Source organism: Heterodontus francisci, chromosome 8 (assembly GCF_036365525.1).
Source record: "Heterodontus francisci isolate sHetFra1 chromosome 8, sHetFra1.hap1, whole genome shotgun sequence".
Lineage (NCBI taxonomy): Eukaryota > Metazoa > Chordata > Chondrichthyes > Heterodontiformes > Heterodontidae > Heterodontus > Heterodontus francisci.
The window spans coordinates 76,211,983-76,235,236 of record NC_090378.1 but is presented as its reverse complement, the minus strand read 5'-3'; the positions used below and the strand labels follow the sequence as shown (position 1 = coordinate 76,235,236).

Sequence of the window (23,254 nt, the reverse complement as noted above, 5' to 3'; positions counted from 1 at the left end):
TTGCCTACAAAACAGCAGTGACTTAACTTCAGAAGTACTTCACTGGCTGTAAATGCTTCGGGACTTCCTGAGGACATGGCAGGGTGGTTTATAAATACAAATTGTTTCTTTCTTCAGTGTCAGCTATTGCTCAGTGGTAGCACTGTCACCTCTCAGTCAGAAGGTTGAGAGATTAAGCCTCACTTCAGGGACTTGAGCACAAAATCTGGGCTAACACTCGAGGAGGTGAGGGAGTGCTGCACTGCCTGAGGTAAAGGCCGGCTCGGGTCTGCAAATGAAACCCGACCCGAGCCTAACCCGGCCTGAGTTCTTTCATTTTCTCCCGCGCCGATCCAACCATCAGTTAACCCAGCTTCCATTTTTCACTTTGTTGCTGATATGCACAAGTTTAAAAGAAACTGTAACTAAACAACCTTTCAGTCCAAAAAGTACATTAACATTGGAGCCACTTGCAAATTGCCTGTCACATTTCCTACATTACAATGGTGACTAACTTCAAATGAATTTCATTGGCTGTAAATTGCTTTGGTACATCTTGAGGTCGTGAAATGTGTTATATAAATGCAAGTTCTTATTTCTTTTTCTTCACAATAGTAGTATGGGAGTTTACAACAAAGATTCCTCACACAGTGAGTTCCCTACCTGAAGGAACTGAGGCAGTTCCCCAATGGGAGGATAGCGATCCATCATAAATGTAATATAGAAACTTCCAAACATCTATGATAGGAAAAAACTGACTTTGTTTGACTGCCACCATTGATATTGTGCCTTCTGCTGGCTGTTAAAGAACAACAAAACTTGTAAATCAGTCTGTAGAATTGACTGCTTCAGCAAGGAACCTCACTATTAACAAACATTTTACTGCAACAAACGGATCACCTGGGCCAGAATTTTTTTTATTTTTTTCACGCGATGTGGGAGTCACTGGCAAGGTCAGCATTTATTGCCCATCCCAAACTGTTCTTGAAAAGGTGGTTGTGAGCTGCCTTTTGGAATCGCTGCAGTCCTTGGGGCTTAGGTACACCCACAGTGCTGTTAGGAAGGGAGTTCCGGGATTTTGACCCAGTGACAGCGATATATTTCCAAGTCAGGATGGTGTGTGGCTTGGAGGGAAACTTGCAGGTGATGGTGTTCCCTTGCGTCTGCCACCCTTGTCCCTCTAGGTGGTAGAGGTCGCGGGTTTGGAAGGTGCTGTCGAAGCAGCGTTGGTGAGTTGCTGCAGTGCATCTTGTATTTAGTACACACTGCTGTCACTGTGCGTCAGTGATGGAGGGAGTAAATGTTTAAGTTGGTGAATGGGGTGCCGATCAAGCAGCTGCTTTGCCCTGGATAGTGTTGAGCTTCTTGAGTGTTGTTGGAGCTGCACTCATCCAGGCAAGTGGACAATATTCCATCACACTCTTGACTTGTGCCTTGTAGATGGTGGACAGGCTTTGGGGAGTCAGGAGGTGAGTTACTCTCTGCAGAATTCCCAGCCTCTGACCTGCTCTTGTAGCCATAGTATTTATGTGGCTGATCCAGTTCAGTTTCTGGTCGATGGTAACCCCCAGGATGTTGATAGTCGGGAATTCAGCGATGGTAATGCCATTAAATGTCAAGGGGAGGTGGTTAGATTCTCTCTTGTTGGAGATGGTCATTGCCTGGCACTTGTGTGTCACAAATGTTACTTGCCACTCATCAGCCCAAGCCTGGATGTTGTCCTGGTCTTGCTGCATTTGGGCACTGCTTCAGTACCTGAGGAGCTGCGAATGATACTGAATATTGTAAAATCATCAGCGAACATACCCACTTCTGACCTTATGATTGAAGGTAGGTCATTGATGAAGCAGCTGAAGATGGTTGGGCCTCAAGACACTATCCTGAGGAACTCTTGCAATGATGTCCTGGGCCTGAGATGATTGACCTCCAACAACCACAATCATCTTCCTTTGTGCTCGGTATGACTCCAACCAGCGGAGATTTTTCCCCCGTTGACTTCAGTTTTGCTAAGTCTCCTTGATGCCATGCTTGGTCAAATGCTGCTTTGATGTCAAGGGCAGTCACTCTCACCTCACCTCTTGAGCTCAGCTCTTTTGTTCATGTTTGGACCAAAGCTGTCATGAGGTCAGGAGCCAAGTGACCCTGGCACAGCCCAAACTTAGCATCGGTGAGCAGCTTATTGCTGAGTGCCTGTTGATAGCACTGTTGATGACACCTTCCATCACTTTGCTGATGATCGAGATGAGGCTCATGGGGCGGTAACTGGTTGGATTGGATTTGTCCTGCTTTTTGTAGACAGGACATACCTGGGCAATTTCCCACATTGTTGGATCGATGACAGTGTTGTAGCTGTAATGGAAGAGCTTGGCTAAGGGCATGTCTAGTTCTTCAGTACTATTGCCAGGATATTGCCAGGGCCCATAACCTTTGTGGTATCCAGTGCCTTCAGTCATTTCTTGATATCACATGGAGTGAATTGAATTGGCTGAAGATTGGCATCTGTGATGCTGGGGACCTCAGGAGAAGGCCGGGATGGATCTCACTTTTGGCTGAAGATGAATGCAAATACTCCAGACATGTCTTTTGCACTGTTGTGCTGGGCTCCCCCATCATTGAGGATGGGGATATTTGTGGCGCCTCCTCCTACTGTTCGTTGTTTAATTGTCCACCACCATTCACGACTGGATGTGGCAGGACTGCAAAGCTTTGATCTGATCCATTGGTTGTGGGATCACTTAGTCCTGTCTATTGCATGCCGCTTCCTCTGTTTGGCACGCAGGTAGTCCTGTGTGTTGTAGCTTCACCAGGTTGACACCTCATTTTGAGGTATGCCTGGTGCTGCTCCTGGAATGCCCTCCTGCACTCTTCATTGAACCAAGGTTGATTCCTTGGCTTGATGGTAATGATAGAGTGAGGGGTATGCTAGGTCATGAGGTTACAGATTGTGGTCATATACAATTCTGCTGCTGCTGATGGCCCACAGCGCCTCATAGATGCCCAGTTTTGCATTGCTAGATCTGTTTGAAATCTATCCCATTTAGCATGGTAGTACTGCCACACAACACAATGGAGGGTATCCTCAATGTGAAGATGGGACTTTGTCTCCACAGGAACTATGCGGTGGTCACTCCAACCAATACTGTCATGGTTAGATGCAACTGCAACAGGTTGTTTGGTGAGGACAAGGTCTAGTAGGTTTTTCCCTCTTGTTGGTTCTGGCACCACCTGCCACCGACCCAGTCTGGCAGCTATGTCCTTCAGGACTCAGCCAGCTCAGTCAGGAGTGGTGCTACCAAGCCACTCTTGGTGAAGGTCGTTGAAATTTTGCAGCACGCTGCGGGTCCTGAGCCTATGTGGATGAACAGTGGGACCATGGTGGGGGGGGGATTTTACCGGCAGAAGCCAATTAAGTGGCCACCGCTGGGACTGCCGTCCAATTAAGGACAACGGCCTGCCTCGCCAAGTTGCCACCCTAATCAAAGGGCTAGCAGCTCAGCAGCGCCACTGATAGAGCAGGCCGCCGCTGCGGCTGCAGGGAGAAGAGGGCGGTTAAGAAATTTTTTTAATGTGTCGGGCCAGGCAGGCAGGCCCTGTGATCGGAGGGATGAACACTCTCGCGGAAGTGTCGGAACCGCAGAGGCAGGCATTGCTGCCGGCGGGGCCCTCCATGGGATATGAAGCCCCCAGAAAGGAAGGCCACCCCCCCTTTCGGAAATCCACTGGGAAGCTGCCTCAATGTACCTGGTGGTTTCCCCCCCCATGGCAGGGGGCTTCTGACACCAGTAAAATGCCAGCAGGGACGCAAAATGGCTGTTGATAGCCCAGTTAATTCGATTAATTGGCAGCCCATCTCCGGTCGGTGGGTGCTAAGCCACTGCCGATCCTGCTTCTGGAAATATCCCGTGGTGACGGGAAGACGTTTGGCTTCCCACCTGATGCTTTCCGCTGCCATTTTACCAGCCTTCCCGCCTCCCAGCCTGTATCCAGAGGGCTGGTAAAATCCTGGCCATATCTGGCCAACTTTGATTATAATGAGTAAAATAGGTAAAAACCCTCAATTAAAATTACTGATTTTCCATTTGGCAGGTGCATTTACTGGTGAGCTGCCAGCAAGAAAAAGAAAAAGAATAAAAGAACAAATTTTCACCAATATTACAAGTTCAATGTCAACATGTTCTAAGATACTGGCCCAACTACACAGTACTTTCAACCTTCAACAGCTTATTTAGCTTGTCTAATTCTTCAAAAACACAAACAGTAACACTTCATGTTTCCAGCGTTATGACCAGGTGAGAAATGTGTCTCGGGGTCTTTTACTGTCTTCACCTGGTCTTATTGTAACAGGGTTTAATTTTTAAACACACTGTGTTTTGAGCTCCCCCTTAATAAATCCTTGTTCACCACTTTCCAATTATAAGGCAAAGAAATGAGCATAAACAGGCTTTCTCAGGTTTAAAGAAGAAAAGTGAAATTTATTAAACCTTAAACTTCAACTCTAATTCGGTTAATGCCGCACCCCACGCCAGCATGCATACGTGATACGCACATGCAAATGGAGACAGAAAAGAGCAGAAGAAAAATGAAGTAAAAACAAGTTGAGGCAATCTCTGAAGAGGGGTTTTACTGTGCTTCAAGCTCACTGTAGTCTTTTTGTAAGTAGTCTTGATTTTCATTGGGGCCCAGTATTCTTCTTAAACCTTGTCCACTGTAGAGACTTTTCTCACTTGGAGTTCCTGTGTCTTCAATGGGTCTTCAGTTCCATGAGAGTGAGATGGGTGCAGACAGGACAGAGGTGTTCTCAGTCCAGGAGAAAAGAGCTTTCTGAGTTTCCAATGGCAAGTTCAAATTCAAACAACCAGTTAGTCATGTGACTAAACTGGCCTGACCATGTCTTCTGTGTATTGGAGAAGTAGGGACTGAGTCCTTTGTTCCAACACTGTCTGCCAGTATGCAAAAAAGGTCCTTCTGGCGAGGGGCCTGGCAATTCCTTGTGATAGGCCCTCTTTTCTTCCCAGCAATATCTTTAAGTTTTCAATGTTCATGTGGTGAAATAATGTGTGCCTCACTCTTGGCAGGTGGGGGCATGCATGACACCAGGAATGAAACCAAAACATTACAGCTCTTGAATTCAGACTCAGGTTATCAAGATAAATCTAACATTGAATATCTGATCTGCACACAGTTTAAAAATAAAACATGAATTTTGCAATGACCACTATACATACACCAAACATTATGGAAAAATGGCGGCTGAATCTCAGTTGGGATTTTTCAACATAAGTTATGTGTAAAGCCAATATGTACGTTTAAGCACAAACCACTAACATTTCAATCAAGTGCTTTTTCCAGTTAACAGATGCTATTACCAGTTCAAATGAGAGTCACAAAACAGGAAGCACTAGTGAAAAGCCAACAATTATTAATTGGTACAGTCAGGTAATTAGTGAAGTACTGAGGAAGAGAGTACTTGAGGGTCAGGTTCTCAAACCCAAGACGAAAATCATGGTTTACCGGGCAGCAGTGATCCCTGTGCTCCTATAGGCTTCGGAGACTTGGATAATCTACAGCAGGCACCACAAAGCACTGGAGAAGTACCACCAGAGGTGCTTCTGCAAGATCCTCCAGATCCAGTGGCAAGAAAGGCGATCAAACAGCAGTGTCCTCCCCCAAGTCAACCTGCCTTGCATCGGGGCGCGAATCACCCAAAACTAGCTCCGCTGGACGGGACATGTTGTTCGCATGCCTGACACCAGACTCCCGAAGCAGCTGTTCAACTCAGAATTTGGTCACGGCAGGAGACTCCCAGGAGGACAGTGGAGATGCCTTAGAGATGTTCTCAAAGCATCCCTGAAGATATCAAACATCCCCATTAACTCGTGGAAGTCCCTGGCTCATGACCATGCTAGATGGAGAAACCTCATTCGGGAAGGCATCGTACACCTTGAGGGACTTCTTCAGGAACATGCGAAGGAAGAAGTGAAGTTGAGGCATTGGAGGGAGCGCACAAATCTCCAAATTACTCATCTGACCTCACCCTTCAAGAACCACCTGCCCCTCATGTGGCAGAGTCTGCACTGGACTTATCAGCCATCTCAGAACCCATCGAACTAGAGTGAGAGTAAGTCATCCTCAATCCTGAGGGACTGCCTAAGAAGAAGTATGAAACAAATGTTTTTGCTGCTGTCAATTTGTGTTTGTAATGTATGTAAAAGAGTTGACATGTACCATTTTAGATATTAGCTTGTTCAATTGCAGTTTCTGTTTTGCCTGTAACGCGTGAAATGTCGGAGTATCCATTATGTTGACTCTTGTTCCGGAGTCAATTACTGGAGAGATTGTTGAATTTCCTATGAACACATCGCATATGGGCAAGCATCGGTACTTATGGTTGTGAGCAACACAAATCTTCTCTTGTGCTGAGACTATGTAATCTTCCTTCTAGCATTCAACTCTATGTCATCTGCAGGTATTGATTGGTACTCTCTTGTGAAATGTCTCAATTTTCCACAGGCATTACATTTCTTTCCTCTCACAGGACAAGTTTTGCAGTGAGGATATACACCACCATAATGATTGTATGTTCAAACGTGAGATGATTGTGATCTCTGTCTTGGTCTTCCTTGACGTGCCTCGGATTTTTCTCTGGGTTTCCTCTGTGCCCTTGTGTTTGATGTGTTTCTCTGGTGAAACCAAATCTCTTGTGGCAGTCACAGATTCTGTTGACAATCCTGACCTGGCCTCAGGGGATTCTTGTCTTATGTTATTTACCTCTTTCCCTTCTAAGACTTTGACTTGTCTTTCGCTGACTTCCAGTGTTCTGCCAATATCAAGTAACCTTTGCAAGTTTAATGAATCAAGTCTTGCCTTCTTAGTCTTGGTGATTGCCATGTCATAATGGTCTGGGAGATGATTTCTTTGTCCACCTCCGTGAAGTAGCAAGTCTGGCTCAGACTTCTGAGTCTCATCACGTGGTGGTCAATGGTCTCACACTTATCTTGTTTTGCTTGCTTGAAGATATAAATTTCATAGTGAGGATTTGAAAATATCTTGTTAGAGCATTCTTCACTGCATCATAATCGTCAGTTCCAGTGTCTGTGAATGTATCGGAAATATCATCGACTATTGGTCCAGCATAGTGTAGGAGTAACGCTCTCTTTCTTTGGGGTATATTGCTATCGAGCGCCACCATCAGGCATTCGAATCTTGCTAGACATTTGCTCCAGTGTGACCTGCCTGTTTCTGTAAGGGCTGGAAAGACTGGCAATTGTTGTGCACATATGGTGATTGCTTCTGCTTAAATATGGAGAACATTTTTTTTTTTCTGATCCAGTCCAGGTTTTCTCTCTGATCCAGTCCTGGTTTTCTCTCGACATTTTTTTGTCTGTGTTTTCTGCCTGTCCTTGGATCCTTCTGTGCCTCATCCTTTCCTTTTTTTCCCTCCTCGTTGCTAGAAAATGTAGTGTTGTGCTATGTTCTTAAGTCTTCATTAAATGATAGCCATAAGCTTTATATTTGGATTCAACACAAACATTATTTATTGTGTTATTTATTGATATTGCAATGATCTCAGGTCCAGGTCTTTTTCTCACTGGTCGATGTGTACTCTTTGTAAGCCATGTGCTGAGTGTGTCCCTCAAAATGGTGTCTCCTCCTTTTGTCTGATGATGTCGTCAGTTGTATCAGTGGCCTGGTCTCTTAAAGGTACAGTTTCTTAAAGGTGAAATCACCATTATACTACATTACATTTGGGCAAACTCCAGATGCATTAATCACAAATGTTACCCATAACTACTGTACAATTGATTAATAAATGGTCCTTTCTTCATTATTTTTACAGAGGTTATTTGAAGGAATGCACAAGCAGATTTAGAAGACTTACAGCAGAAAGGTAAAATGTTAATAATATGACTGTTGGTACTCAAATGCACTGTGCCATTATTGATCTGTACGTTGACTTGTACCTGTGATTCCTGACAGAACAAACTCCTGATGTCAACCATGTTAACTGGATTAAATTAAGAGAACAAGTTGCATAAACTTTCTTTATATTCCATTTAGTTTAGACATTTTGGGGATGATCTAATCAAGGAATTTAACATGATAATAGAGATTTGCTGGGGTAGATACAGAGAATAGGAAATTTAGACCAAGGAAGCATAACTTAAAATTAGGGCTAGGTCATTTAGGAGTAAAATCTGGAAGCACTTTCTCCACACCAAGTGTAATGGAAATATAGCCGCCTCCCTCCAGAAATGCTGTAGTTTGGAGGGTCAATTGAAAATTTTAAGACCAAGAGTTTTGTTAACTGAGAGTATCAAGGTATGGGGAGAAAAGGTGAGAAAATGGAGTTGAGGTACAGATCAGCCATGATCTAATAGAATGATGGAATATGCTCAAAGGAGTGACTAGCTCACTCGAGTTAATATTCCAATGTTCCTATGTAACAGAGAGAAAAGAATCTTGAGTCAATGGCTCAGATTTTGCAGTCAGCAGCAAAGCAACAGTGCTCGCCATTTAACTTGAAGGAAGCTGATGACAAAGAATTAGCAATCTCTGTGGTGCAAATTTCCCCTTTCCTGTGTCATTTCCCATTTGATTCTAATGTCCGCTCAAGGGGATCTCTTGCATTCAGTAACAGTGATGTCATCAAGCAGGATAAGCTGCCAATCACATTGAAGAATTCTCACAGACAGCAAACCAGGAAGTAAAAACCACTGATTATACTTCGCTCTTTAATCTTTTTACAGACAGCAAAATAAAGATCTAGATATATGCATGGGATTAAGGCAGAAGCTGAAATATCAAACAAACTTCAAAAAAAAAGAAAATCTAAGGAATTTTATCATAATGGCGAAATTTGACATTCCACAAATACATTTTTTCAGGGCAAGCAAGGTTGTTCAGCAGTAATTATGAACTTAGTAAGCTGTTAAAAACCCAGTTACACCTCATTCAACAAGGTGTAACTTGAAGGGTTTTTACAGTGATACTAAAAATGTAAAAGTGGAAGTTCACTTCAACTCATGTGACTTCTAAGATTTTTAGCTGCAGGGACTTCAACAGCACACCCGATGGAAAAGCGTCAAATCACTGACAACAACTTCTGGATTTCTGCATTTAACTGTGCATGTGCAGATGCCAAGAGTTCCTGTGAGTTTCACATTTGTAATGATGGTGAATGCCGACGGTTTTGCTGGCATTACAACTGCAAAATCTGGGCCAATGCTATGGATCACCAACCATCTGGAATGACAGAGATGCGAGCCTAGAGATGGGTCACCTGGCCATCCTGATATAGTGGGACTGCGGGACTTAAATAAATCTGATGAGACGGGGGAAAGGGAGAGATTGGATACTACAAGGCAGAAAATCCTTCACTTCCTTTTGAGACATGTAGCAGTTAGTAGTTACTGGCAAAATTAGTGACTATATGGTTTGAATCATTTTTGAAAATCTAGTAGTGTTTGTTGCTGCATGTGCTTTGAAAGGTAAAACTAACCTTCAGTGCTTTAAGGGTTCAAAATACAACAACTATTATGCTCAGTTTTACCTGTTTTCCATAGGAGTCATGAACTGGTGAGATGATTCCACCAATCACAATGTACCGCCCTGTCTTGTGAAGATAATCACGGGCTCTTTCTGAAAGCAGAAATAGGTAAAGTGAATTTACAAGATGCATGGTCCACATGCTTGATCCAGTGTTATATTTCAATGCACTAATTGATTTCCATTCAATTCCATTTTATCTAACTCCTGATCAAGGGAAGACATTTAGATACAAATTTCAAAGTTGAAATTTTCTTCCTCACACATTTTCACAAAATTTAGGAATTTACAGAAAAATGCAAATTTTTAAGAGGCCCCTTAAAGAAAACCCAAAGAGACTTTGTATTTTAGCAAATGTTTCTTTCAACAACAGCTTAAATTTATGTAATGTCCTTAATGGTCCAAGATGTTTCACAGGAGTGGTATCAAACAAAGTTTGGCATTGAACCACATAAGGACATATTAGTACAGATGACAGAAAGCAGATGGTTAAAGAGCCCCGCTCTGAGGTTGCACTTGTGGCTGCAGCAGGTGGCAGATTTCAGTGATGACCTCCTTAGTGAAGCGCAGATGTCTCACACACTGTTCCTTACTGAGGTTCAGGGAGGAGAATTGCTTCCTGAACACCCTGGGCGAGTATGGCCTCCTGCTGAGACCCCATCTCACCCTCCTCCTCCCACTTCCTGCAGTGTGTCCCGTTTGTCCTGTGTCGTCTCTGCTCATTCTCCCTGTCATATTGTAGTCCAACAGGAAAATTTACAAAAGCACCCATGTCTGGGAGCAAGTAGTTTGTGCAAAAGCCTTGAAGTCAGCATAAACTCCTTCATCACCTATTACACCACTCCCTGTAGATTTTTGCAACTGTGAAGGTGTTTGTGGTCGTGCAGTTCTTTGCGTCGGGCTGCTTTCAGATTAGAGCAGACGACATTGCCAACAGCTCGCAGTTCGCCGTCCATTATTGTCTAAGGGAGGTGACTGATGCAGTGAATGCAAAGTGAGTGGAATACATTGCCTTCTCTCTTTCCAGACAAGATAGGCAGAGCATTCATTGGATTCCTTCCAGGATGCAGCAGCCGATATTTGCAACATCTCCCATTTTGCTGTTCACTGTTGCATAAGGGAGGTCACTGAGGCTCTGTATTCCAAGAGAACTGAATACATTTCATTTTCTCTTGCCAGACAGCAGCATTAGGAGCGAGCACGCAGCATCGTGAGGAGTGAGCACGTAGCAGCGTGATGACTGCAGGCTTCCCGATGGTGCAGGATGCAAGTACTGCATACACATACGTTGTGGGTGCCATATGTCAACTGAACCACAAACAAAAGGGATTCCACTCATACTGATGACATGGCTGCTGACTCTGGTGCACAACCCATGAAGACATGCACAGCATACGTACAACAAAAGCCATGGGCTTGAATTTTACATTGGGGGAGAAGCCGCGCCCACTGGCTTAAAAGTCAGGGGCGAGCCCTCCTCCGCCAGGCCTGGGAGCCATGCAGAGAATTTACATGGCCCAGGCCCTTAATTGGCCTTGGGCAGGACTTGCACTCCTCTGAGGCAGGAGGTCCCGCCTACAAGAACTGCTGGCCAATCAGGGTCCCGGCAGCTCTTCAGTCCCAGCAATGCCACTGGGAGTGGTGGCCACTGCTGGGACTGCACCCAGCTTCAGGAGGATCATGGGCGCCAGCGCAGCAAATGTTAAGTGGGGTTTTAGGCCTCACTGAGGACAATTGGCTGGGCCCCAGCAAGAGGGGTGGGGTCAATCAGGAAGGCAGTGGCAGGTGCTCTAGTGGGGGTGGGGAGGGAACAGGAGCTGCAGGGGGACCCTCCGTGGGCCATAGAGTGCCCGTTCAGGAGGGCTGCCCCCCTTGGGCCCACAAGGAGGCCACCTGGCATTGCTGGGCGGCCTCCACAGCTGACAAAGTGCCCGCCCGCCGCTGGTAAAATACCAGCAGTGGCAGAAGGCCCTTAAGTGGCAATTAATTGACCACTTAAGGGCCTCAAATGGCCTGGGACAGGTGGGCCATTTGTTACCTCTCCTGCTGCTCAGAAAATTGCAGCGGGGGCGGGAAGGCGATGGGAACAGCATCCTACCGCCTCCTACACAATTTTACGCCCCACCCCACCCGCTCCCATGGGGGGGAGTAAAATTCCAGCCCTGCTCCCACAAGAAATGTGGTAGAGCAGACCACCGCTGTGCTGAAATAATGCTTCTGCTGCCGGGACTGCTCTGGTGGAGCCCTGCAGTATTCGGCAGAGTGAGTGTCAGGATTCATGGTGGCATGCTGTAAGTTGCACAACCTCCCATCATGAGGGACCAGGTATACGACGAGCAGCTGAGGAGGAGCAGCAAGGGAGGAGGCAACCTACACAGCCCTTTCTGGCCGAGCTGTCTGTGAATAATTCATCCGAGTGCAATATCTGGAAAAATAACCCCAATTCCTCAGTCCACAACTGTCCCACACCTTACCTTTCCTCTGTTACTGACCTTCACAGTGTCTGCTTGGCCACATTAGTAAAATAAAAGCCAACACAAAATAAATATTCCAAACCAAATTTATAAATGAAACCATCCAATATTCCATGCAAAAGTATATAATACATACATGTCCTTAGTGCCTGTCTTGCGGATACCTTTACCTGTCCCAATGCTTTAACCTAATTGCCCTATTAAGTGCCCTAATTGGCTACCCGTCACTGCTGGGAGCCCGCCTCTGGGAAAAATGAGGAGGGAACGTCGCAGAGACAGCCCAACGCGAGTCGATCAAATTTTCTTATCCCCCACCCGAACGCCTCCAGAGCTGCCTCTGCGGGGCTGGGAAAAGATTGAAGGATCAGAAGAAAGTGGGATATGAGAAGGAGGATTAGGTATTAGGTCATCTTTGAAGGTTCCAGCTCCACCGCTGGCCATGGCCTCAGCAATGGACATCCCAATGATACCCTGTACCATCTCCTTCATGGGAGGTTAGAACATGCAGTTGTACCTGTCCAGTTAGTTCCTGCTACATTGGGTTGCTCGCCACCTTGTTCTGCAAGAGAGAGGGAAATGTGTCAGTGAGTGTCGTGCAATGTGTTTGGGTGATGTGGCTGTTATGATTGAATAGCTGGCAGTGTGTGCAAGCTGTAAGATGTGGGAGTGAGCCTTGCAGCAGTACTAAGTGTGTGAGGGTGAGGTGAAGCAGTGCATCTTACGATTTTGAGTCGTGATTGATAGAGATTATTGACAGATGAGTGATGGGGGTGTGGGGCGTTGAGCAGTGTGTAAGGTTAGTGCTGCAGTGGGTGGGATTTGGCATTTGAAGATATATTCACCACTGGTGTGAGGCCATTGAACTTCTTGCAGTACTACATTCAGGTTCTCGGGGCGAGACTCCTGGCCTTATCTCCTCAGCTGTCTGGTCCCACTGGCTTCGCAAAGTTGTCTGGAGGACCTTCTGGCCCCCTGGTCACATCTCACCCCATCTCCACTTGTTCTACCTAGGTGTCCAGCGCAGCTTCAGAGAACCTTGGAGCATGCTTTCTCCCCTGTTACACCATAATTCCCTCTTCTTCCTGCTCAGAGTCTCTTTCACAAACAGTTTTAGCACCTGCTCCAGCCAGAATTGCACCTACTTGGGCCCCCATGCTGAGGCGTGCAGACACTCAACAGCACATTTAGCGCTGGCTACATGCAGCAATCATGCAAATTAGTAGGCAGCACAAAGTTGGCATGCTGCCTGCATCAGAAGCAACAGGCAGATTAATCACATATTCGGTCCCTCATGCGTTTTTAGGGTCTATTGAATCTTGCTCCCCAAGTCTCAGGATGAAAATTCAGTGTTGAATTCATTGCACCATCAAATACCCAAGTTTTTTTAAAATTAAATTTAGGTTACTTGATTATCTTTCTCCCGATTTCACGAGATAAATCTCTTCACATTCACCTACTTTTTCCTTCATAATTTTACTTTTTTTTTGTTTGTTTTTTTAAAATACAAAATTTAGCCCCCTTTATAAAAGTAGCACATTCCTGTAGTTAACTTGCAAATTAAATTTTTCAAGAAGCATTTGCAATTATTAGGTGATTTACAATCCTGCGCTCCCAGCAAGCAGATTTGCTCAAAGGGCCCACAGATGGGCTTTTCCACAGTAATTGGTTAAGAATATATAATGGATTTTATTTCTGAGGAAACTAGGGATTATTTTATTTTTAAAAACAAAACAGGCATCAGCCTCCCTTTAAATCTCTGTCCTTCATGAACCAGCTGTGTCTTCATATTTCATGACAAAGCCAAGTGATATTATTAAAAAGAAATTTGGAGAGCTTCCTATATTTGTATCTCACTTATTCCTATACTAAACCTCTTGCTAATCTTATAATTACAAATGAATGATACATTTAACCTGCAATAAACCACAGGATGCACTGCATGCAAGAAATTTGACTTGCAAGTGCATTAATTAAATGTATAAAAGGTAATTTACATGAGTTGACAAGTGGATGCCTATCTGTGTTGATATATAGCTGGGCCAGTGACAAATGAATACATTTGCAGCTGTTTAACAGTGTTATCATCTGAGACTGTATTTGGGACCAGACCCAATCAGGCTGCTATACTCCGAGTGGAGGAGACTGGCAGCACTATGACAAACAACTGGCATGGGGCCAAACCAATAAACTGGTTACACAGCTGAAGAACGCAGTATCCTTCATACGAATATTGGGCAAAACATTGAACTGATTACAATACGGAAGACTTCAAAACTGCACAAACAAACATACAAAGCCAATTACAGAAGAGTCCACTAGAATTTTCCCACTATATACGAAAAGTTAATCTGCAACTAAATGGGTAGAATTTTTTGCAGCAGGAAGTGGCAGTAGAAACAGGTCATAAAGACTATTGATCTATCAGATGGCCAAAGATGAAGAATGGTAACACTTACCATTCCGCACTCTCACTGAATTTATTTTATACATAAAATTTTATATATCTAGATTTGACTATTCTAATGCACTCCTGTCCGGCCTCCATGTTCTACCCGCCATAAACTTGAGCTCATCCAAAACTGCTCATGTCCTAACTCACACCCAGTCCTGTTTGCCCATTCCCCCTGTGCTCTCTGACCTACAGTGGCTCCCTGTTAAGAAACGCTTTGATTTTAAAATTCTATTCCTTGTTTTCAAATCCCTCCATGGCCTCACCCCTCCCTATTTCTGTAATCTCCTCTAGCCCCACAACCCTCCCAGAAATCTGAGCTCCTCCACTTCTGGCCTCTTCAGCATCCACTATTTTAATCGCTCCACCATTGGTGGCCATACCTTCAACTGCCAAGGGCCTAAAGCTCTGGAATTCTCTCCCGACACCTCTCCTCCTTCCTTAAAACCTACCTCTTTGACCAACCTTTTTGTCATCTGCCATAATATCGCCTTATGTGGCTCGGTGTCAAATTTTGTTTGATTATGCTTCTGTGAAGTGCCTTGGGATGTTTTATTATGTTAAAAAATTTAAGTAAAGAAATACAAGTTGTTGTTTTCAAGGCTATGTAGTATTTCAATCTAATAATTTCTAATTTCGCCAATATTCATTAATGTATATGAATTAACGAAATATTGCACTGGACAGTGAGGATTACTTAGCAACATTGTTGCACGTGACCCCAGATCTGCCTCACGAGCACCACTTTCATTTGGTTTAGTGTCCTTTTCATTTTGGTCATTATGACTGCAAATTTATAAAGCACATTCTTCCAAGTGAAAATCCAAAAATTGAAAGTGCTGAATACTCACATGAACACAAATAAGGTAAATATTTAATAATCTAAATAGTTAAATAACTCTCATGTTCCAAATGTCCTAGCATGAGACAGATGGTACAGATCTTGGTGATATCCTGTGTGTTTGATGCCATGTTTGGATTATCAAAATAAATGTATAACTCAGCATAGTTCATAATAAATTAGAATAATTTTCCTTTCTCGTGTGAAATTGTCTATTATTATTAAGCACAGAATTATTTATCACAAAGTTAAAATTAATTCACACTCTACAGGATAACCTGAAGCAGAAGCAATAAGATTTGCAGTGGAAATCCATATCCTTAACTAACTTTTTAAAAAGTTCTTTCATGGGATGTGGGCATTGCTGGCAAGGCCAGCATTTGTTGCCCATCCTCAAATGTCCTTGAGAACTGAGTGGTTTGCTAGGTGACTTCAGAGGGCACTTAAGAGTCAACCACATTGTCGTGGGTCTGGAGTCACATGTAGGCCAGACCAGGCAAGGACAGCAGATTTCTTTCCCTAAAGGATATTAGTGAACTAGATGGGTTTTTAAGACAATCAATGATAGTTTCATGGCACCATTACTGAGACTAGCTTTCAATTCCAGATTTTTATTAATTAATTGAATTTAAATTCCACCAGCTGGTGTGGTGGGATTTGAACCCATGTCCCCAGGGCATTAGCCTGGCTCTCTGGATTACCAGTCCAGTTACATTACCACTCCAGTTACATTACCACTCCGCCACCATCTCCCCAAACTTGTATAACTCTATAATATCACCTCTCACAATCCTGCCTTCCAGGTTAAAAAGCTCAAATTACTTCTGTCCTTCCTCATAACTGAAGTTTGACACTTGGGATGAGCATTGTTTCTCATCTCTGTACTGTTTCCAAGGCTGGAATAGCTCCTTGTTTCTTGACGATCAGAACTGAACACAGTCTGAAGCTGAGAGCTGACCACAGCATTGTACAGTTTATGACAAATTTTACTGCTTTGGCTATGCAGTTTAAGATATTGTTGGATTTGTTAATTGACATTCTGCATTGATTGGACATCTTTAATATCAAGTCTAAGACTTATAGATTCTTTCAACTTTACCCTTAGTTATTTCAGCACCATTCACATATTGAATTTCATCTGCACTCAAATTTCTCTGTCATTTTCTCACTCATACATATTTTGTTTAACATATTCTGTAATTTCGGAGTTGTTTCCTTCGATTTCACTGTCCTTTCTAATTTGGTATTGTCAGTAAATTTGACCAATTTGGAATTTAATACATTGATATGAGCTAGAAATAGTAGTGGTCCTAACACTGAGCACTCAGGACTTTTCTCCCCACTCCTATGTAAGTCCTCTAACAAGTACCTGTTATTTTTCACCCTTGGACCACTTTCTGATCCATTCCCAAGATTTCAACCGCTTTCAGCTTGACCAACATCCCTTTGTGTGTAGCTTTAACAAATACATAATGTAACTCTCCATACACAACACTGTACAGTTTTGCATGGTACACCTGGATTGTCAATTAGATACTTACTGCACAGTTTTATATTTTATGGAAAGGATTGATCTTGCACCGTGTATAGCAGGCAATTACCAGAAAAGGCCATTGTTCATGAGGCTTCACTTCTGTTCAGTACAGGACTCCCAGTGAGATGAATATCAGCAGAAAATGTCTTTATTTCCACAAGCATCTTAACAGATCTCCAAAGTGGCTTTCTAACCATAAGGAGTACACAATGTGGATTTGGGACTACAGCTTTGTAACCCTCCCTCTGATTTGCACTTCCTTTGAGAATGGTTTCCCTGTAGGGAGTGCAGAATTATACCAACTGAAAATTCCATTATAGCATTATTTCCATAACTTTCACTCCATGTGTGGCAAGACGTCTGCCATTAAATCCAAAACCTCTCTTTTGTTGACTATTTTACCCTTCGGTATAAGAATCCTCTGCCTGCTACTTAATTCTCAAAACTCCATTCAGAAAAGCTTTTTTATTTTTACCTCCTTTAGGGATTTAGCCATCAACCCAACTTCTTTGCTTGCTTTATCATATGAATCAAAAATGTAGGGTTAAAAATTGGTGTGTGCCATCTTTCGTGCACGGTGGTGGTGGTGGTGGTGGTGGGGAGGACGCAGGTGGTCATGATTCACAACCTGTGTATCCCGGTTCTGGTGGAGGTAGGCAGCAGGTACATTTGCTGCTGCAACCTGATTTATCTGATTGCAGTGTAGGGCCCAGTATTTGTTACTGCTGGTTGCCTGAACGATCAGCAGCGAGCCGAGCAGCGTGTGCTAATTGCATGTGTCGCAGCCAGCCTTCTATTCTTAAAGGCAGTCTGTCCCTCTTAAAGGGAAGCTGCACTGAATTACAGGAGGCTGCTGCTGAATACTATTGCTGAATTCTAAATAAGGGAAATGTAACACCAGGGCAGACAGACAGCTCCAGGTTCTCGGATGTTGCGCTGGAGTCCTTGGTAGTGGAGGTGGGTGGGGTGAGAGACACCATGGTTCCACGGAGACCCAGAAGACCCTCAAGGACAGAAGGGATTAGAAGCAGGTGGCCAGGGAGGTCAATGCAAATATCTGGACCTGAGGACCTGGCAGCAGTGTCACAAGAAGTCTAATGACCTCACGTGAACATCGTCACATACATATCTCCTACCCACCATAACACCAATCTCTCACTTTGCTCAATGCACCACACCTCTATCACTCACCCAGCATCAGTCCTGACATTCAGATACTCCAACTCACCCTCACACATTTACCAATGCTGCCAGAATCACACCCATCTCTTGCTGCATTGACATACTTCCAGCTATTCAGCTATAGCAGGCACATCAACCAAACACAGTTGGTGAAATTTTATGCTTCCCCCCACACCCCCTTGGTGGGGTTGGAGGTGAGGAGAGCATAAAATTGGGTGGGATGGTGGTGGGTGGGGACCCTGCCACAATCCTGCCTCCGCCAAAATTTTGTCCGGGGTGGAAAGGTCTGTGAATGGCCTTCTTCCCCACTGCCAATTGAGACCCTTAGCTGGATAATTAACCCCTAATTTAGGGCATTTTCCCGTCACAGCCACAATTACCTGTGCAGCGGGCGGCCCTGTCACCGCACGGGAAGCACGGCATGATAAACCATGCGGGCTGCTTCCCGGCTGCTGGGGGGGGGCCTCATTCAAAGGCACTTAGTGCCAGAACAAAGGACCTGGCATCAGGAAGGGGGGACCCACTGAGGGACATCACTCCCCTGTGACCCCTACCCCATGAGACCCTTCCCGACTTGACCTACCTTGCGCCTGGTTCCAGCGCCATTCCTCAGTGTCTGATTGCTGCAGCTACAGCAGCCACCACCTCCAGGGTGGTGCTGCAGCTGCCGGCCTCTGATTGGCTGACAACTCTACAAGGCCAGGAGTTCCAGCGATGGGGTCCTAAATTGTACAGAAGGTCCGCTGTCCAGCTAAGTGCCTGACTGGCACTAAATGCGGCGGGTGTTCCATAGAACAGCCAACGCGGGGATCTCGGCGCAGTTTCCTCGACGTAAAGGCTCCTACCGCCAGTAAAAAATTCAACCCAGTGCGACACAACCACTGACATTCTTCTGTTTCACTTGCAGGACAAGGTGGCACACAATAGAAGGGAACAACAGACCAGTGGACAACAAGGATATCTGTATCGCCTGAGCCCCACAGAGGAGATTGCTCTCCACATCATGGAGCAGCTACGACAGAGCCCATGGCATTCAGCATCACTGAGAATGTTGAGGATGATGGCATCTTCCTGCCTTATGCCCCTTCTCAACTCCCAGCTCACCATCATCCTAAGATCTGGCAAGCTACTAATGATGTGACCATGGAGCTCTTGCTTTCTACCCACCACCTTCCCTCACACCAACCTTCCCCTTTCTGATTTTCTGCTTTTAGACAACCAGGAACTGCCTCCTGCCCAGCCCCAGGAGGAGGAGAATAAGCAACACCACAGCTCTTATGAAGAGTCCCTGTCACTCGCTAGAACACTCAAAACCACCAGCTCAGATATTGATACTGCATGTACCCTAAAGGCTACTATAGAGTTGGGATCAGCTGTAGTGAGTCACCAAGCACAAGTGGGCTGCAGCCACACCAGAGGTAATAGATCATTTGTGCACCAGCTCACCGGAAGGCGAGGTGGCAGATGAGTTCTGCTACAGGGGATTCAGATGAGGACCTCGATGGAGCAGCTCACAGGAGAGGGCTAATGGGCATGCACATCCAGGTGCTGGGTGCATTGGCTGGCCTGCCAGATAACCTCCTGTCACTGTCAAGCAGCAAGGAGGAGTCCGGTCCAATTCACAGAGGGCATCGCACAGAGCTTGCCCTCTCTGCAGCCTCTGCTCCATCTCCCTGTTGCGCTGCAGACCCAGAGACACTGCCACGCTGCCCCCATACCTACTGCAGGCTTTGTGTGGACAGGTCACCAAATCCTCTGTGAGAATGCAGCAAGACTCCCTGCCAAATCCAGGAACTCATCACAACACCTCCAAAAAACAGTCTGGAGTGCTTTCAGACACTTTTCAATGACGAAAATTCTTCAAAATTACCTTATTTGCAAGTTTGGTGCCTGGCTCTTTAAATAACACGAGTGCTGGGCCCTTCTTGCATCTGAACACTTGATCTTTGGTGAGTGATGCTTTCAAGCACCATTCAAGTTTACCCCCTCAGAGTAAAGTTTCCTGCTAGCAAGGAAGTCATTTCAAATATTCCATTTACATGCAGGCTGTAGTTCTAACAAATAGAGCTCCAATTTTCCTCAGTATTGATGCTACTTTAAAAAAAAATTAATTCTTGGGATGTGAGCATCGCTGGCAAGACCAGCATTCATCACCAATCCCTAATTGCCCTTGCTGAGTGGCTTGCTAGGCCAGTTAAGAGTCAACCACATTGCTGTGAGTCTGGGAAGGACAGCAGATTTCCTTCCCTTCCCTAAAAGACATTAGTGAACCAGATAGATTTTCATGACAACCCTGTAGTTTCATGATCTTCAGTAATAATACTCACATTTTATTCCAGATTTAATAATTGAATTTAAGTTCCCCCAGCTACCATGGTGGGATTTGAATTCATATCGCCATGCCTCTGAATTATTCGGCCAGTAACATTACTATTATATTACCATTCCCTTCTGTGGAGTTAACCTGGGCTGACAGCTTCGCAAAATGAGCTGGGAACCCAAACTCTATAGAGTGCTTTATACCATCAGGTGCCTCTGATTAGTCACAATGAGGTCAGTGGCCAAGATGCACTGCAGATGTGCACTTCATGCATGTGCAGACTCTGTTCTCTGAAAGACACATTTTTATTCGGAGTGCAAAGGCTGCAGCATCTATATTCTACTAACATTAAAAACATTATGAAATAATTCTGGTGCAGTTTTGCACAGAGCTGAAGTTATAGTGCAGCCAGTGCAATTAAACTGGGCTAATTCTACCCCCATACCTCACTTCAGTGTATTCAAAGGCTGATTGCCAACCTTATTCTTGACTTGTGTTGCCATTTTTGAGTCAATGTGCAACTGAAACCACTTTGCATCAATATAAAGTGTTCAGTATAAGCACATCCTGAGAACTCTGATCAGGTTCTGTTTTAATAGCTTCACTATATGGTCTGGATATTGAACCTGATATATCTGCCTCTTCACACAGTTTCCATTGCAAGTCCTCCTATATTAATTCAATATTTTGCATTTATCAGGGTTAAATTTTATTTGCCATCTGCCTGCTCCATAATCAAACTACATTCTTTTGCAAATCTTTGCCTGCATTTTTTGTCTTTTAAGCTGGTCAAATTTGAATGACACAAAAGTAGGGAATGCGGTTGTATGTTTCTGTACTTAGGACATTTATGGAGATTAGGAACAGAAATGCAGGACTCTACTCAACAACTTCCCTAGTCTGACAGGTACAAGAAGCTGAAGAAAAGTTTTGCGCAGAGGAAAGAAAACTGTTCAAAAGGGAACTGAAGTGATTAGGAGTAAACACATTCAGAAATTCGGAAGCTAATTCCCTTCTTTATTGAGTTAAATAGAGCACAAGGCAGGGAAATTGAAAACAAAATAACAAACAATCAAGCAAGAAAATAAAGATTTCTTCTTTGACACAAAGGGCGGAAAATTAACAGGCAAGGGGAGGTGGGTTTGGATGTGTGATGCCAGGTCAGGATTCCAACATCATCCCGCCCTCTTCCAGGTTTCATTTGCATGAGTTTGCAGGCAAATGGGGAACCCCTGTGTAGCTGTCAGATAAGGTATTTAAATACTTTAATAGGTAATTAAATTCTTCTTTAACCAAGGATTCTGGATTTAATAGTCTATTTCCAAGGGTCACCGAGGCGAGTGCACAGTGGGGAGTGCTTCTTCGGTGAAATGGAGGTGATCAGTGAGGCTGCTGCTCACAGCACTTCTTCTCAGAGAGTGCTTTCAGTGCTTGACAGGTGATTGCCAACTCATTGGAAGGCACTTCACCTGTCTTGCAGCACTCACCTTCAGCTGCACTTCCCTGCTGCCAGCTCTCACCACAGCATGGGAGCAGCTTATACAGCTCCACCTTCCACCTCGAACAAAAAGCAAGGACCAGCAACACCGACACCAACAGTAACAGCAGCAGCTGCCATCTCCTCAGACACATCCTATTCCACAGGGCAGTGCGATCCAGCTCCAAGGAGGCAGCACCCCCAACACAGAGTCTGCAGGCAGAGGATCAGCTCTCACGACATGTTGGAGCACCAGTACCGCAGGAGACTCAGGCTCTCGTGGCAGGTCACTGCTGACATCTGCAGCCTCCTGGAATAAGGACTCTTTCTCAGTGGAACAGGTGGGCATGCATTGCCAATGGCCGTCAAGATGCCTCTCACTGGAGGGCCACCCCACCCCCCCACCCCCATCCCAGGTCTCTGCCGCTCCCCTAAGTGTGTGCTCTCTTCTCCCACAAGGAAAGAAAGTAGAGAGGTGTGAGTGTTCATAATGGCTTCCATTGAGAGGAGGGAAGGCCAACATTTGTGGACAGTGATTGTAAGGCATGGGTGCAAGAGGGGAATAGGGTGAGTGTGAGTGTAGGCTGTGCAGATGAAGGTGTGAGGAGGTGCCTCGAAAAAGAGGAATGAGTGGAGCTGCAAGGAGTGTTGTTCTGAGGAGTGCTGTGCAGCAGAATGCTGGGAAAGTCAGAGTTTGGGGCTTGGCACCTGAAAGTGTAATGCCACTCACCTTTCCCATCCTCCTGGCCATCAAGATGCCTCTCACTGGAGGACTGCCGCCGCCCCCCCCCCACCCCACCCTGGGTCTCTGCCTCTCCCCGTGTGCTGGATCCTCTTGGTGCATTGTCCCTAGTTGGAGGAAGAACACTCTTGGTGCTGACTTCCTCGCCCACCTCCATCTACACCTGCTTGGTTGGATTAGATTAGATTAGATTAGAGATACAGCACTGAAACAGACCCTTCGGCCCACCGAGTCTGTGCCGACCATCAACCACCCATTTATACCAATCGTACACTAATTTCATATTCCTACCACATCCCCACCTGTCTATATTTCCCTACCACCTACCTACACTAGAGGCAATTGCTAATGGACAATTTACCTATCAACCTGCAAGTCTTTGGTTTGTGGGAGGAAACCGGAGCACCCGGAGGAAACCCACACAGACACAGGGAGAACTTGCAAACTCCACACAGGCAGTACCCAGAATTGAACCCGGGTCGCTGGAGCTGTGAGGCTGCAGTGCTAACCACTGCACCACTGTGCCGTCCTCTTCCTCCTGTCCTTGCTAGAGTTCACCTCACTGCAGCTCTTCAGATCCCACAGCAGGACCTGCAGGTAAGAGTGAGGGGCCCGGCGAGCAGCCTTCTCCTCTCCATTCCTGTGGTTGCTGCAACCTCACAAATCCATGTGCAGGTGAGCCATTGTAATCCATGCCGTGGTCCCTTTAA

The 23,254-nt window shown here is 45.1% G+C and overlaps 1 protein-coding gene across 1 annotated transcript in view; it reads right to left on the bottom strand.

Moving 5' to 3' along the window:
- The window catches only part of nmnat2 (nicotinamide nucleotide adenylyltransferase 2), a 312,435-nt gene that overhangs the window by 189,495 nt on the left and 99,686 nt on the right, over positions 1–23,254 (bottom strand). Inside the window, exon 2 of the mRNA XM_068036467.1 lies at positions 9,530–9,618. Within this exon, the coding sequence (XP_067892568.1) occupies positions 9,530–9,618 (89 nt within the window). The remainder of the gene's footprint in view (positions 1–9,529; positions 9,619–23,254) is intronic.